Below are 16,144 nucleotides of genomic sequence, written 5' to 3'. Positions count from 1 at the left end.
TACAGGAGGATGTGCGTAGGTTATATGCAAATACTACACCATTTTATATAATGGACGAGCATCTGCGTTTTTTGGTATCCGCGGGGGGTCCCAGAACCAATCCCCCGCGGATAAAGAGGACCGACTGTACATACTGGGTGCCCAGAGATGTGCATGATCTTGTCCTGACTCTGATCACTTCTTCATCACACTTTTTCCTCTCAACTGTGCAATATTCTATGAACAAGTCATATGACTTCAAAATTACTTTTCCATACCTTAACAAACATTTTAATTCACATTAGATAATGGCCCTAACATTGTTGTTCCTTTAAGGACTTCAAATACTCACAACAAAAAAATATTGTACTAACATTTTTTAAAAATTCCGAGAGGTTAAATGTTTTACAAATTAGTGAAACATGTTTCAGAACAATCCCTTCCCAAAGGATGGAGAGGCGAATTTAATGCTTACCGCAGCAGCCTATCCTGAGTAAAAGTAGTAACTGCAGCACTTTGTATGGAATGTTGGGATAAAGTAGATGAAAGCTGCCCAGCATCTGCTGCTGCGGGCTGAGAAGTCATCACAGTGTTAGGGAGGGAGGATGTCTGGGCGTCCTGACTAGAAACTGACATCTGCTGGCTGAAGTTGGCTTGCAAATTTGGCTGAACCTGTAGTGTTTAAAATGTAAAATGTCCTGTATGAACAAACACGTAAACATGGTAGTTACTCTATTTTAAAGAAAAATTCAAAATTGACATTCAATTATCTCACACAGATCATTACCATGCTCTTCCATAACCCTCATCATAGAATTAATTTCCCATGATGCTTTATCAGAGTGGGCACAAAGACACAAGAATTTGTCAAGTTTATGGTGAAATTCTAAACTTTTAAAAGCCTTTTAAAGTGAGAGATAGACAAGGAAAAGATGGATTGGGAGGCAAAAGACAGGGTCAAGTCAGGTAACAGGCTTAGGAGCAATGAGATGAGGTGGGAAAATATGCAAAGCTTAGGATATGAGGCTCAAAATAAAATGGGTAACTAGCTTATCATGTTTATCACAGATCAGCTTTACTCATCATATACATTTACATATATTAGAAAATTGCTGTGGTGTATCAGTGCAATGAAAATCATTTAACAATTCTACAGAATGAAGAATTACATAAAAATAAAGTTAGAAGCACAGATATGGAATTAAATGTGCTTAAACACAAATACCAGCATGTATTCATTAGAAGTGGTTTAAGTGTTTACGGTGCTGTGACATGATGTAATAGATGGCGTGGGTAAGGGGGTGGTGTTGCTAACTGTCATTGTTGCAGAATTGTATTAACTTCCTTGTCTATGCTATTCTGTGACAGCGTTTTGTGTTGATGTACTCAGTGGTGGGGAGGACTTTACCCCTGATGGACTGGGCCATGCCCACTACTTTTTGCAGGATTTTCTGTTCAAGAATATTGGTGTTTCCATACCAGGCTGTGATGCAGCCAGTCAATATACTCTCCATTACACATCTGGACCAAGAGTGCGTATAATTTTCGTTCCTATCTTTAGAGGAAAGATGTTATTAAGATAGAAAGTTCAAAGAAGATTTTTAAGAAAGTTGTTAGGACTCAAGGGCATGAGCTACAGGGAGAGAATGGGTAGTAGAGGACTTTATTCCTTGCAGCATAGGAGATGAGCGGCGACCTTATAAAGATGTATAAAATCATGAAGGGCATAGATAGGGTAAGTGATCAGTTTTTTTCCCTGGGAATGGGAACCATAAACTGGAGGCACTGGTTTAAGGTGATGGGGGAAAAATTATTAGGGATACTTTCTTCATGCAGAGGGGCAGTGCATGTATGGCACAAGTTGATAGAGAAAGTGAGGCAATGATATTTAAAACACATTTGGACAGATACATGGTTTAAAGGGATTTAGACCAAACATTGGCAAGTGGGACTAGCTTGTCTTTGTTGGTATAGACAAACTGAACCAAAAGGTCTGTTTCTGTGTTACTGACCTCCTTTTTAAAGGAAAGATTTTAACATGTTGGAAGCAAGTCAGATGTTTATTAGACTGATACCTCAAAGTGGCCAGTAATCTTAAGGGGAGAATTGGGGAGACAGGCCCTTAATCTGCTCAAATTTAGAAAAATGATGGGAAATGCTGAAGCAGCAGATTGTGAAAAGCCTCATCAAAGTGAATGTGGAGATGATATTTCCTCTTGTGACAGAATCCAGAATTAAAGATCACCATTTCAAAATAAGATAGATGAGGCAAAAATTTTCATCTGATCTGAGCATTTGGAATTATTTTCTAGATTCAGATCCATTTATTTATCACATGCAAAATGAAACACACTGAGAGATGTGCCATGTGCCAACATAACCTGAGTATGAGCTGGGGGCAGCCTCTGAGTGTCACCTCCCATTCTGGCAATAATATAGCATGCCCACGCATTCAACAGAACAATAAGCCCCATTCCTCCCTCCCACCAGTCCACCCCTTCCCCCACACACAGACAATTTGAGAACTTCAGAGAAGGCAGGTTGGAGACAACACAGTGGTTTGCAAAGTTCAAAGGATTAAAGGGTGTTTTCTTTAAAATCAAAATTGGTAATGTTAGTAATTCTGAAGGATGTTGAAAATGTATAGTATTTGAACTGAATTGACTTTCTTACATCTTTCATATACGAGTCAAAATTTTTGTACATCTCCGTCTAAATGTGCGATGTGCAATTTATACTAATTTATAATAAATACTATGTACAACAGGGTAACAACAGGAATTCTGCAGATGCTGGAAATTCAAGCAACACACATCGAAGTTGCTGGTGATCACAGCAGGCCAGGCAGCGTCTCTAGGAAGAGGTACAGTTGACGCTTCAGGCCGAGACCCTTCGTCAGGACTAACTGAAGGAAGAATTAGTAAGAGATTTGAAAGTGGGTTGGGGAGGGGGAGATCCAAAATGATAGGAGAAGACAGGAGGGGGAGGGATGGAGCCAAGAGCTGGACAGTTGATTGGCAAAAGGGACATGAGAGGATACAACATAGAAATACAGTTGCTTCAGCATGAGATAAGCAGTCTGATGGCCTGGTAGAAGAAGCTGTCCCAGAGCCTGTTGGTCCTGGCTTTTATGTTGCGGTACTGTTTCCCAGATGGTAGCAGCTGGAACAGTTTGTGGTTGGGGTGACTCTGGTCGCCAATGATCCTTCAGGCCCTTTTTACACACCTGTCTTTGTAAACATCCTGCAGAGTGGGAAATTCACATCTACAGATGTGCAGAGTCCTGCGATTGAGGGAAGACAAGTTTCCATACCAGGCAGTAATGCAGCCAGTCAGAATGCTCTCAATTGTGCCCTTATAGAAAGTTCTTAGAATTTGGGGGCCCATACCAAATTTCTTCAACCAGCTGAGGTGAAAGTGGTGCTATTGTGCCTTTTTCACCACACAGCCAGTACGTACAGACCACTTGAGATCCTCGGTGATGTTTATGCCGAGGGACTTAAAGCTGTTGACCCTCTCGACCCCAGATCCATTGATGCCAATAGGGGTTAGCCTGTCTGCTTTGTAGTCCCTAACCAGCTCCTTTGTTTTTGCAACATTGAGGGAAAGGTTGTTTTCTTGACACCACTGTGTCAGGGTGATGACTTCTTCTCTGTAGGCTGCCTTAATATTATTTGAGATTAGGCCAATCAGTGTAGCAAATTTAATTAGCAGATTAGAGCTGTGGGTGGTGACATAGTCATGGGTATACAGAGAGTAAAGGAGGGGGCTTCGTACACAGCCCTGAGGGGCACCTGTGTTGAGAGTCAGAGGGGCAGAGATGCGGGAGCCCACTGTTACCACCTGCCAGCGATCTGACAGGAAGTCCAGGATCCAGCTACACAAGGCAGGGTGAAGGCAGAGATCTTTGAGTTTCTTGCCGAGCCTGGAGGGAATTATGGTGTTGAATGCTGAACTGTAGTCCAAGAAAAGTATTCTCACATAAGCACCCTTCTTCTCCAGGTGTGTAAGGACAGGGTGTAGAGCTGTGGCTATTGTGTCATCTGTCAATCGGTTGTGTCGGTAGGCGAATTGTAGGGTGTCCAGTTTGGGTAGTAGCAAGCTGCAGATGTAGTCCTTGACCAGCCTCTCAAAGCATTTGCTTATAATGGAGGTGAGTGTGACAGTGCGCCAATCATTCAGACATGTTACCTTGGTCTTGAGAGTGAACTTTTAAGAAATCTGCTTAATATAAGCATCAGGACAGGAGTTTGGGTGAATAGGGTTGAGGGTAAGAGGTGCTTCATACATACGGTCAAGATCAATTTCCATGATTTTTGATGACAATGAAAGCTTTCAAAGAAAACAAAATTGTAATTTTCCTTAGTGCCTTTAATTTTTTTTTCCTGCTTGCAGCTATGATCTTAATCGTTCAGTCAAGATGGCGCCAAGCCCGAGGTCATGACTTAAACTTGCTTGTCTTAGACATTTGTTGGAATGGTTTTGGGGACAGAGAAGGGAGTTGAGGGTCAGGATAGGGTTTAGGGACACAGGTGCGTGGAGTCTAGGCCTCTGTTCCGTGTCGAAGGTCAGTGACGAAGTGAATGAAGGACATCTGTGAATGGATGTTGAGCCAGCAATCACTGCAGATGAAAGACAGAGGATGAGGGCAGGTGCCCTTCCCTCCCCACCCCACCCCTGCAGGTCAGTGAATCCCTACGGGATCAGAGGTCTATGTGGGCAGGGGGCAGGAGGTATGAGGAGCAGTGATCCCCTATTTATGCAAGTTGTGAGTTTGGAGGTTGAGCCCTTAAAGTTCAGGACCCTAAATTGCTGAGCCCGGAGTTCAAGGCCTGGAGTTTAGGGTCCTGTCAAAGGCGACTCCTGTGGTCGACTGGATGTCCAAGCCTGATGGATAAAGCTCTGGGAGCCTGTGACTCCACTTGGAAGTCGGAGGCAGTTGTCCTGTGATTGGAGGAATGTCTGTGTGTGTGAGTGGGTGGAGGAAAGGGGCTTGTTTTGTTGCCGTTCTGCAGAACATTATGGCCATGCTGTATGTTGGGGGCAGAATGTGTGCTGGCACTTGCAGCCTGCCCCAGCACATTCTTATGTTGTAATGGTAATGCAAACAACATTTCACTGTATGTTTTGATGTACATGTGATAGCAGTGAATCTGAATCTGAGCCCAGAATTTATGCAATTCGAGGAACGTCAATAAAATTTGAGGATTACTAATCTGGTCTTGTGGCATGGAAAAATTAATACACAAAAGGAAATTAAACTGAGCCAGACACCACCATCTCTTCAGGCAAATTCTTTCAAAGGTGATGAGGTAGATAAACAAGAAAGGAGCTCCAAAAACGAGGGTGCTAAATGTTCTGCTATCGATGGTGCAAAGAAATGCAAAGGTAAACAGTCTGAACTGATGATTAAACCAGTATTATAGGTTTGCAGTCAGTCACAGAACAAAGCACAATTTGTAAACAAGGGCAAGGTGCTTTGAATTTGAAGCAATAAGGGTCAAGGGTTCACATGGAAGTAACTGCGGGTAGTGGATTAGTTAAAGATTTTGATGAATGCATATCCAATAAAATTGCTTGGATTCAAAGTTTCAGTAGGCTTACACTGGAGGAGATCCACATATGGAAGATGTTCTCCGAGCAAATGAAAGGATATTAATCATTAAACTTAGTGCATATCACACATTTTGTTTAGCCTAAACAGCAAGAGAACTTGAATTGCAAAAATTGAGATTTTTAAAAAATTTGGGATGGTATTACATTTCCTATGCTTATTCAAGAAAGATTAAATTTATTATGAGCAATGATTGGAGAACGTAATAGTGACTGTGGAACTGAGGATGACATAAGACAAAAGTTGTCTGAAAGCAAAATACCTCAGAAGCAGGAAATCAGAAATGAAACAAAATTATGTCTAAAGATAAATGGGTCATGCAGTTAAATAGAGTACAGTGCTCAGATCAATAACCTATAAAGTAGAAAGGCTATTGCTGTTCACATACCTATAGGAGATGTCAATATATCCACAGACAACATTAAAATATTTACAAAAAGAGCATTCATATGAACAATGGTGGTGGATTCAAATAGTCCTCACCAGAGATTATTGTTGGATTGGAGGAGATATTATTGCTAGAGATGAGTTGGATCTACAAAAGGAATTTTGAAATGGTTCTGTTATGGAGAAAAGAATGGACTATGTACCATACAACATCAAAATATACCATGAATGAGTTTTACTTTAGTAATAATTGGTTATATGTGCTTGATGGAAACCAGACAGAAGGTGAAAGTAACTAGCACAGTAGTAGGCAATGAAGCAATCAAGGTGTTGAAGAGGAATGGCAGTTAGAATATGAGAATTTTACTTGCAGAAAGAAACAGAAGGCAATCCTTGGGATGACCAAGATTGCAAAAGTTTTGATTGGTAAGTTAATGATAGCAAAAAAAATGGGAGAAAGCTGCAGTACTTTATTTTTAAACAATTAAAAATATAAATTTGCTAACTGCATCAAAGAATCACACAGGAATAGGGGTAATCATCTTGTGTCCGTGGCCTGATCTGACCAATGTGTTGCAGCTGATACATGGACCAAACTGCATAAACCTTAACGCCGTAGGTTAATAATGAAGATTTAAAATTAACAACTGACTGATTATACAAGACATGTTCTACATTTATCTTGTCCTTTGGATGTACAAGTATTTCGGAACTTCACCTCTAAAATGTCTGGCTCCAATTTCAGACAATTAATTTCTTTCTACCCCTTGAGTTAGCTTTGATAGATTCAAGCAAATCACACCGGTGCTTTAAAATCCCAGTAAACAAATCCCTAGTTCATGTTCAGGTAACCCATTCCCATGGCGTTTCTATTCACATTTTCATCCCTCCACCACCCACCCCTACATTAACTAGAATTATTACCACCTCTTCTCAGTTCCATCCGCCCATTACCCACACATTGGTCCACTTGAGCTTCTCCTCCTTGTCCTACCCTTCCTGCACCCCCCACCTAGATCTTTCTGTCCTTATCCCTCCTTTATCGAGTTCAACATCACCTTCTATATTTGATTTCTAACATAACCCTCTTCTCCCCCACCCCACTCCATCTGTATTTTCTGTTTCCTATTTGTTTCTACTCATCATCCACTAGTCTCCTGTCTCAGAGCTGCCCTTTCCCTTCCCGCATATCACCTGATTCTACATCTCAAACTGTTATCTTTCCCCTATACTCAGTCCTGATGCAGGGTCTTGACCCAAAACGTCAACCATTCCTTTGCCTCCCTGGACGCTGCTTGGCGCACTGAGTTTCTCCAGCAGTTTTTTTTTGCTCCAGATTCCAGCATCTGCGTCTCTTATTTTGCATTTCCTACATTGGATACTAGCTATTGCTCTGGTACACATCCTCCATTGTCAAAATGCTATATACGTTCGGTGCAAAGAATTGCTCAAAGATTTACCAGGTCATCTGTAATTTTGAGATGCAACTTCTACAATAACTGAATAAAGTTAAAAAAAAAACAGAGCTGCTAATAACATACCAGATCAAAAGCTCTTTATTTAGAACCAAGTTGAAACATTAACTGTTTCTCTCTCCTGAGACACTGACCGACATTGAGTATTTCCAGCACTTCAGTTTACATTTTACCCCTTTGTATTCCAATCTACACACAAAGCTTAGTGTAATCAGAAAGACTACTGGAACACAAATATCTCTCCTGAGTTAATATTTAATGTAAATGCATTTCCAAATCTCTTAGGAGCCTCTGCTTTATCTAGTTTTTCACCCTTCAGAAGGTATTCTGTTCTTACTTTTGATTCCAGTAGAAAATTTTGCTTTCATTTTTAATGAAATATTTGTCTCAATGTAATTTAATGCTATCATCCACATACTGTAGGTTACAACTCTAACACAAGAAAGTCTGCAGATGCTGGAAATCCAAAACAACACACAAAAACTGCTGCGGGAACTCAGTAGGTCACACAGCATCTACGGAAAGAATAAAATATCGACTTTTCAGGCCAAGACCCTTCAGGACTGAAGTGTCTCGGCCCGAAATGTTGACTGTTTATTCTTTTCCATAGGTGCTGTCTGACCTGCTGAGTTCCTCCAGCATTTTGTGTGTGTTGTATAGGTTACAATCTAAACTACTCTGAGCCTTTAGTAGGCATGGAAAATGTTTTTTTCCCCATCACCTAAGACATTTCAGAACAGTTGAAACCCAACACAAATCGGTTGGTCATACCACCTGATAAATCCTACAAATTAGATACCTTTACTTATTGTAAACCCATGGAATTCAAAACCTGGTCAATAATATTCTCTGCATCAGGAACCACTGAGGTCTCTCATAATGAACTTTACCAAGTGCTTAGGAAGCTCATGTCATCAACAGATTTTTTTCTGTATACCGGCTATTCTTACATCCACTATCAAAGACAACACTACAAAAAATCCACTTCAAGCTATCACAGACTTCCTGTTCAGCTAAACATGTTCCTGTTATTCAACTGCTACATGCTTAATTTTAGTGTGAATTCCCACATTTTTCATTGTACCAGATATAGCAATATAATAAAAAATAATTAACTTTTTTGCTTTCCAAGGTAAGGGAATTGTTTTTGAAGTAATTTGTAAAAATATTTGTAATGTAATGCAATGATTCAAAAAGTCAAACTATCATTTGTGACCAAGTTAATTTTTTTTACACTACTAATCTGTGTTCATTTAATTTTTATCATGCTCCACAAAGAATTTTGAGTAATCAGCATTCAAAATTTTACAGGATTATACAGAAAAGTTTATTTAGGATATTTATACAGTTTATACAGGATATTTATAATCTGTCAAACTGACCTGTGCTGAAGTAGAACTTTCCTCACTGATCAGAGATTGCTGTTGCACTCTACAGTGTGAGCTATTTGGATCAGTTTTGACAGCACCTTGAAACTGATTGGCCTGAACACATTGTCCCTGAAATGTAATCAATGTAGGCTGCTGGATGGCAGGAGAGTTTGATGTTGCGAACTGCACCAAATTAAGGTTTATATTTGATGTTGGTTGCTGCAAAAATATCTTTACAAAGTAAAAAAAAACTGGTTAGATTAAATTTATTGATTAACAAGACAACAGATATCATGAGGAATTGATTCATGATATTTGCAAAATTCTACTTTTAGTAGAAGATGACAAGAGTTGTTAGGTCAGAATTTTCAGTCAAAATAATAACAATGGCACTTGATTTTATTTATGAGCAAAATGAAGGCACAAGAAGTATGCAATATCCAATACTAAAATTTCTGTTGTTACATTCAAACACACTTCCTCCTTGTCTTTGTTTTTATGCTCTTCAATTTTGCCAATTCAACTGCATAAAAGTATTGCTACTATATATATAAATTAGTGATGATCTTACAAGAATCACTAGATTCTGGAATGGTGTTGGAAGATGGGAAAATTGCAAATGTCACTCAACTCTTCAAGAAGGGAGAGAGGCCGAAGAAAGGAAATTATAGATCTGCTAGTCTGATCTCAGTGGTCAAGAAGATGTTGGAATCGATTGTTAAGAATGTGGTTTCGGGGTATTTGGAGGCACATGATAAAATAGGCCATAGTCAGCATAGTTTCCTCAAGGGAAAATTTTGCCTAACAAACCTTTTAGAATTCTTTGAAGAAATAACAAGCAGGATGGACAAAGGAGAATCAACGGATGTTGTGTACTTTTCAAAAGGCCTTTGACAAGGTGCCACACATGAGGCTACTCGACAAGTTGAGAGCCCATGGTATTACTGGAAAGATACTAGCATGGATAAAACAGTAACTGACTGCCAGGAGGCAGAGTGGGAATAAAGGGAGCCTTTTCTGGTTAGCTGCCGGTAACTAGTGGTGTTCCATTGGAGTCAGTGTTGGGACTGCTTCTTTTTGTCATATCTCAGTAACTTGGATGACGGAATTGCTGGCCTTGTTCCAAAGTTTATAGACAATACGTAGATAGGTGGAGGGGCAGGTAATTTTGAGGAAGTAGAGAGCCTACAGAAGGACTTGGACAGATTAGGAGAATGGGCAAAGAAGTGGCAGATGAAATACAGTGTCAGGAAGCGTATGGTCATGCACTTTGGTAGAAGAAATAAAATTGTAGACTATTTTCAAAATGGAGAAAAAAATATAAACAACTGAGGTGCAAAGGGACTTGAGAGTCCTTCAGCATGATAGCCTGAACATTAATTTGCAGGTTGAGTTCGTGATGCGGAGTGCAATATTAGCATTCGTTTCGAGAGGACTAGAATATAAAAACAAGGATGTAATGTGGAAGCTTTATAAAGCACTGGTGAGACCTCACGGAGTATTGTGAGCAGTTTAGAGTTTCTTATCTAAGAAAGGATGCACTGACATTGGAGAGGGTCCAAAGGACATTCATCAAAATGATTCCAGGATTGAAAGGCTCATTATATGAAGAATGTTTGATGGCTCTGTGCCTGTACTTACAGGAATTCAGAAGAAAGAGTGGTGACCTACTTGAAACCTATTGAATGTTGTACAGCCTCGATAGAATGGATGTGGAGAGGATGTTTCCTATGATGGGAGAGTCTAAGACCAGGGGACACAGCCCTAGAATAGAGGGGCATCCTTTTAGAATGGAGATCAAGAAAGGCCAAAGGAGGCGGTTGAATTTAAGTCAGAAATTCATTGCCACAGGTGGCTGTGGAAGGAAAGTCTTTAGGTATTTTTAAGGCAGATCCTATATTAGTCAGGGCATGAAGGTATATGGGGAGCAGGTAAGAGATTGGGGCTGAGAGGGAAAATGGATCAGCCATGATGAAATGGCAGAGCTCACTCAATGGGCCAAATGGCCTAATTCTGCTCCTATATCTTATGGCCTAATATTTTAGAAATATAATGAGTTTATAACTGCCAATCAACCTCTAAATAGTGATTAAAATTAAAAATTGCACATGTGAAATACAAGTTACTGGAAAAATATATATTTTTTAAATTCTAGCATTTCATTTGATTTTTTAAACACCCTTTAAATCTACATCTTTTTCCTTTGTATAACTAAAACCATTCTAATTTAAATTCAGCCGCATCTATTCACCTTTCTTGATCCCAGTGCTAATCTCTCAGTCACTTAATTTAATTGAAGTGCTCCTTTCATTCAGCCCCAGCTGCTCCATTTTTCTTATCAGGTCTGACCTTTTAAGTTCAAATGTGCAGAGGTAAATAGCGAACTGGATTTGTGGTAGGTAATGGGTTTACTAAATTGAGGGATAAAATCACTTAACCTCATCCTTGCTAATTGACCTATTACAGATGCATCTGTGCATAATAATATTGGTAAGAGTGATAACTATATAGTTCTTACAAAGTAAAATACTTGTACTTAGAATGAAAATGTTCTCCATTTTGTCTTGTGACATTACATTCATGCTAAGTACATAGAAACTCTACAGCACAATACAGGCCCTTTGGCCCACAAAGCTGTGCCGAACATGTCCTTACCTTAGAAATTACCAAGGGTTACCAATAGCCCACTTTTTCTGAGCTCCATGTACCTATCCAGGAGTCTCTTAAAAGACCCTATCGTATCCACCTCCACCACCGTCGCCAGCAGCTCATTCCACGCACTCACTACTCTCTGCATGAGAAAACTTCCCCCGAAATCTCCTCTGTACCTACTTCTAAGCACCTTCAAACTGTGCCCACTCGTGCTAGCTATTCCAGCCCTGGGAAAAAGCCTCTGACTATCCACACGATCAATGCCTCTCATCATCTTGTACACCTCTATCAGGTCACCTCTCATCCTCAAAAGAATCCCAAAAGATTTGTCAGGCAAAATTTTCCCTTGAGGAAACTATGCTGACTATGGCCTATTTTATCATGTGCCTCCAAATATCCCGAAACCACATCCTTAACAATCGACTCCAACATCTTCTTAACCACTGAGATCAGACTAACAGATCTATAATTTCCTTTCTTGAAGAGTTGAAATGGATTCAAAACAATCTGGCAACTCTAAAGTGAGCACGCATGGGTTGCTGTGGGCCATGAGCTACAGCAGAATTGTAGTCCAGAATGCTTCGTAACTTCAGGACCAGTACACCTCTCACCTTACCATTGATATCAGGCGGTGGGGGAAACTCAGGTTTAGTGAAGGACAGAAGGGCTATACAGTCTAGGTGAGCCTACTACAAAGAACTATACGCATGCAAAACATTAAAAGCAATATATTATAGACAGATAATTCCATATTTGTTACAACATTACCAAGAAATGGCTGAGAACACGAAATATAAAAGGGAATCTTGTTATCATTTCAGAGGACCTGTCTTGGGCCCAACACGTAAGTGCAATTATGAAGAAAGCATGGCAGCACCTCTACTTCCTTAGAAGTTTGCAACAATTCAATGTGACATCTAAAACTTTGATGAAATTCTATGGATGTGTGGTGGAGAGTTTGACAGGTTGCATCACAGCCTTGTATAGAAACACCAATACCCTTGAACAGAAAATCCTATTACAAGTAGTGGATACAACCCAGTTCATCATAGGTAAAGCCCTTCACCTTTCAGCACATCCTCATGGAGCGCTGTCACAGGAAAGCATCATCAACGTCCTCACCATCCTTGCTATGCTCTTTTCTCACTTCTGCTATCAGGAAGGTGATACAGGAACCTCAGGGTTCAGGAACAGTTATTACCCCTCAACCATCAGGCTTTTGAAACAAAGGAAATAATTTCACTCACCCCATCACCGGAATGTTCCCATAAAATATGGACTCATTTTCAAGGATTCTTCATCTCACGTATTCTATATTTATTGCTTCCTTGGTGCTTATTTATTATTTTTTCTCTTTTATATTTGTACAGTTGGTTGTCTGTCCTGTTGGGTGCAGTCCTCATTGATTCTATTGTGTTTCTTGAATTTACTGTGTGCGCCCGCAAGGAAACAAATCTCAAGGATTGTGACAAATCTCTCGGGTGACATACATGTACTCTGAACTTCGAACATAGGATCTAGCTAAGTACTGTACTCCAGAAGTAGCTGTTTATCTAAGGTAGCTATTCAGAATAGCCGATTGCCCCTGCTTGCTTCTTTTATACTATCTTTCCCACTAGGCAATCTGGTATCTTCTTAGGACTGTGACGTGCAAAATGTGATAGCAATTAGCTTATACGAATTATATCTGTGTTTTGAAAATCACTTGCATTTTATAAATGGTTTGTAATTTAGAAATCATTTTAAGATAGAAAACCTTTGAGAGATTTAAATGTGTCTTAAGAGTTTTGTCTGGACTTAAATGTTTATCACTGAAAATAAATTAACTGTGTTTTAAACTACTTCGTTAACTAGAAGTATCTTCTCCTTGGTAGGGAGGAGGACCCTCTGCTCAAATATTGGCAGCTAAACTCACCATGGAGAATAAACAGGCAAATAAACTAGTTTTTGAAGAGTAGGTAGTTACAGTATAACCTCCCATTAGTGAAGGTACCCATAGCTTTTATATTGGATAGGGCTTAGCTTCATTTGAGTTTAGGACTTTACAGTCAGCAAACCTAATATCATCACACATTATTACCTTGGATTGCATTCTAGATCCTAATGCCTTTCAGTGCTCCACATATCCTGACTTCTTTGCCTTAACTGCAGGTTAAAATGTTTGCTAGTTTGGGAAGTGAACCATTTGGTTCTCAGCATTCATACCAGATATCACTTCGAACTTTTTTAATTCTTTAAGGAAATAAACATTGTTCTTTAACCAGGATTGCTCCACCTTAATATTATCAACTGATTTTATTTGCTGGAATAATGGTTGAAAAGATTAAGTTTGATACCACCTACTACCACCATCCTGATTCTCGTATCAGAGCACACTGTGATGAGTATGAATATGGAAGGCTAACTTTACTATTTAGATATTCACTCCCTTCATCACTAGTGCACTGTGATTGCAGTATGTACCAGTGCTAGCTTCACTGCAGTGACTCATAGTCAGCACCAAAAATTCATCCTTAAATAATCATCCATTCTTGGCTTACTTGGGATTCTTGACCTTGGACAAGATGAAGTTGCTCTTGGATTGCATGTAATTCTTCTTGCTGTCGCTGAATATTTGCTTCCAGCATGCGCGTCCTCTGTTCCAACTGCTCCTTCAGGTGTTGCATGGCCCCTAACTGCAGTGAGAACTGAATTTTGCGATAAAGGTAAATGTCAACTGAATCTGGTTTGAAATTCTTAAGTGTGAACACTTTTATAAAATTTAACACAACTTTCAGAACCATGTGGTTTACTGTAAATTTTGAAGCATAATATCACCACTTGTGCAAATTAAGTCTTTGTTTAAGCTATCTTCAACCAGTTCATTTCAATTTTAAAATTTTTTCACAACTGATTCAATCATGGATCCCAGAGATGGATGAAAAAGCATCATGGTAAAATAAACTTTAATAAATCAGTATAAATTGTTTAGAAGTCCCAGTGATTTGGTATCTGGCAAACTCATTAGTACAGGTCGACCTTCACTAATCCAGCACCATTGGCACCTGAGGAGTGCCGGATTAGTGAAAATGCCGAATTACAGAAGGATCACATTAAGCATAATCAGTGCCGGATTATCGAAGGAACCGGATTACAGGTAGTCAGATTAGTGACGGTTGACCTGTACTGTAAATCATCATTTACAACAAGCCTACAATTGCAGATCAGTGTATTCGCAAAGTATGCTACGTGGAGCAGGTAGGTACATGGCCTGAGTCAGGGTCAGGTACGTTGCTGGGTGTGAAACAGGCAAACTGAAATATAGAAGCTGAAACTTTCATGGGGATCTGCTTCTTGCACTCCCTTTTAATTCTCCCATTTTACTGGAAAACTTACTATTCTATCATGTTAAAAAGAGTCGGGGTGAGGGGGAAAGGTGTCTTGAAGTAATGAATAACATCCAATTGTCTGAAAATTCTGCTAGTCAGACACCATTAAATTAGCAAGGGAATTGATTATCAGAGCTTTGGAAATATCATACTACATCTCCAATTTCAGCCCAGTGTTGGCTCCAAGCTGACGACTCTGCAGCTGGCCTAAGGGTACTATTGGAGGTGCCGCAGGTAACGCCAAGCAGGAAACATCTTCCTGTAAATCTCATTGGACTGTCAACAGAGTTGATCCTATGTGTTTGTCCTCTGAAATCACTTCACAATTCATTAAATTTTTTCCATTCCTCTTCCATCAAAAGCCTCACCAAAAGCAACTTATATATTCCATTGCACTTCTAATCTTGTCCCCGAATATTAAGTCTTCAATACATTAATCAGATTGAACTCCCTTGTGATCACTGCCACTAAGAATAAAAAAAGCTTTGCATTCATCCATTAACAACTGTTAGGTTAAGCCATTACTGTGATGGAGCATACACAGTTGAGAAGCAAACAATACAACCTGCCATGTACTGAATGAAACAGTTTGCTCTCAATAAATGTCCTCTAGTAATGAGGAGCAGGCAGAGCATATTAATCAATGGCCCAACAAAGTTTGTAGATTACACCACCTTTGTATGAATCTTGACAATCTAGGCAGGCTGAGGGGTAACTTCAAGTGAATATGCAGAGTCTGTTAGAATTGGGATTTCTCCTTTAAGGAGTTCAAATTTCCACAACACTAGGTGAAACATTACTTTACTCCCAAACAATCTGTCCATAACATCACCTTAAATCTATACTCTCATGTTTCTGAATGATGTAATAATATTCTTGGATGAGCCTAATTTTAAACCCACTTAAGTAAAGAGTAGGTTAAAAATGTAAAAGAATCAACAATATAATTCTCTCATTCATACAGAACACTTTAGGGTAACAAAAATTTGACAAAAGTATAACTCCAACTTTACCTGGTTGCTCAGTGATGCCATTCTCTGGGGTGTTGCTTCATGACGATCTGTTATTGCTGGTTGTGGAGGTGTGCTTACATCGGTTTGCTGTTTTGAGTATGTTGCTTATAAAATGGCATTAAAAAGCATAAAAGAAGATACAATAAAAACCATAAAAATTAACAGGAATAAGATCAGATGCTACACACATTGTGTAACAAAGATAAACCTTCAATGTTTTAATTTATGAACAATCATTTTCCTTCATAAGGAAGCAATAGAAAACATTTTTACCCACTTTTGCTCT

The 16,144-nt window shown here is 39.4% G+C and overlaps 1 protein-coding gene across 6 annotated transcripts in view; it reads right to left on the bottom strand.

The window, feature by feature from the left end:
• Positions 1–16,144, bottom strand: part of clocka (clock circadian regulator a) — a 132,799-nt gene that overhangs the window by 13,332 nt on the left and 103,323 nt on the right. For 5 of the 6 annotated variants that reach the window (XR_010017354.1, XM_063043115.1, XM_063043116.1 and 2 more), the window contains 4 exons: positions 15,859–15,962; positions 14,018–14,164; positions 8,838–9,056; positions 455–651 (listed from right to left, as the gene is read on the bottom strand). Coding sequence is in view for 5 of the 6 variants with exons in the window: in XM_063043115.1 (XP_062899185.1) it covers positions 455–651; positions 8,838–9,056; positions 14,018–14,164; positions 15,859–15,962 (667 nt within the window). In the remaining variant the exon portion in view is untranslated. The remainder of the gene's footprint in view (positions 1–454; positions 652–8,837; positions 9,057–14,017; positions 14,165–15,858; positions 15,963–16,144) is intronic. The other variant, XM_063043118.1, reaches the window with a different exon arrangement.

This window comes from Mobula hypostoma, chromosome 3 (assembly GCF_963921235.1).
Source record: "Mobula hypostoma chromosome 3, sMobHyp1.1, whole genome shotgun sequence".
Taxonomy (NCBI): Eukaryota; Metazoa; Chordata; class Chondrichthyes; order Myliobatiformes; family Myliobatidae; genus Mobula; species Mobula hypostoma.
The sequence above is the reverse complement of the archived record's forward strand: the minus strand, read 5'-3'. Positions and strand labels throughout refer to the sequence as shown.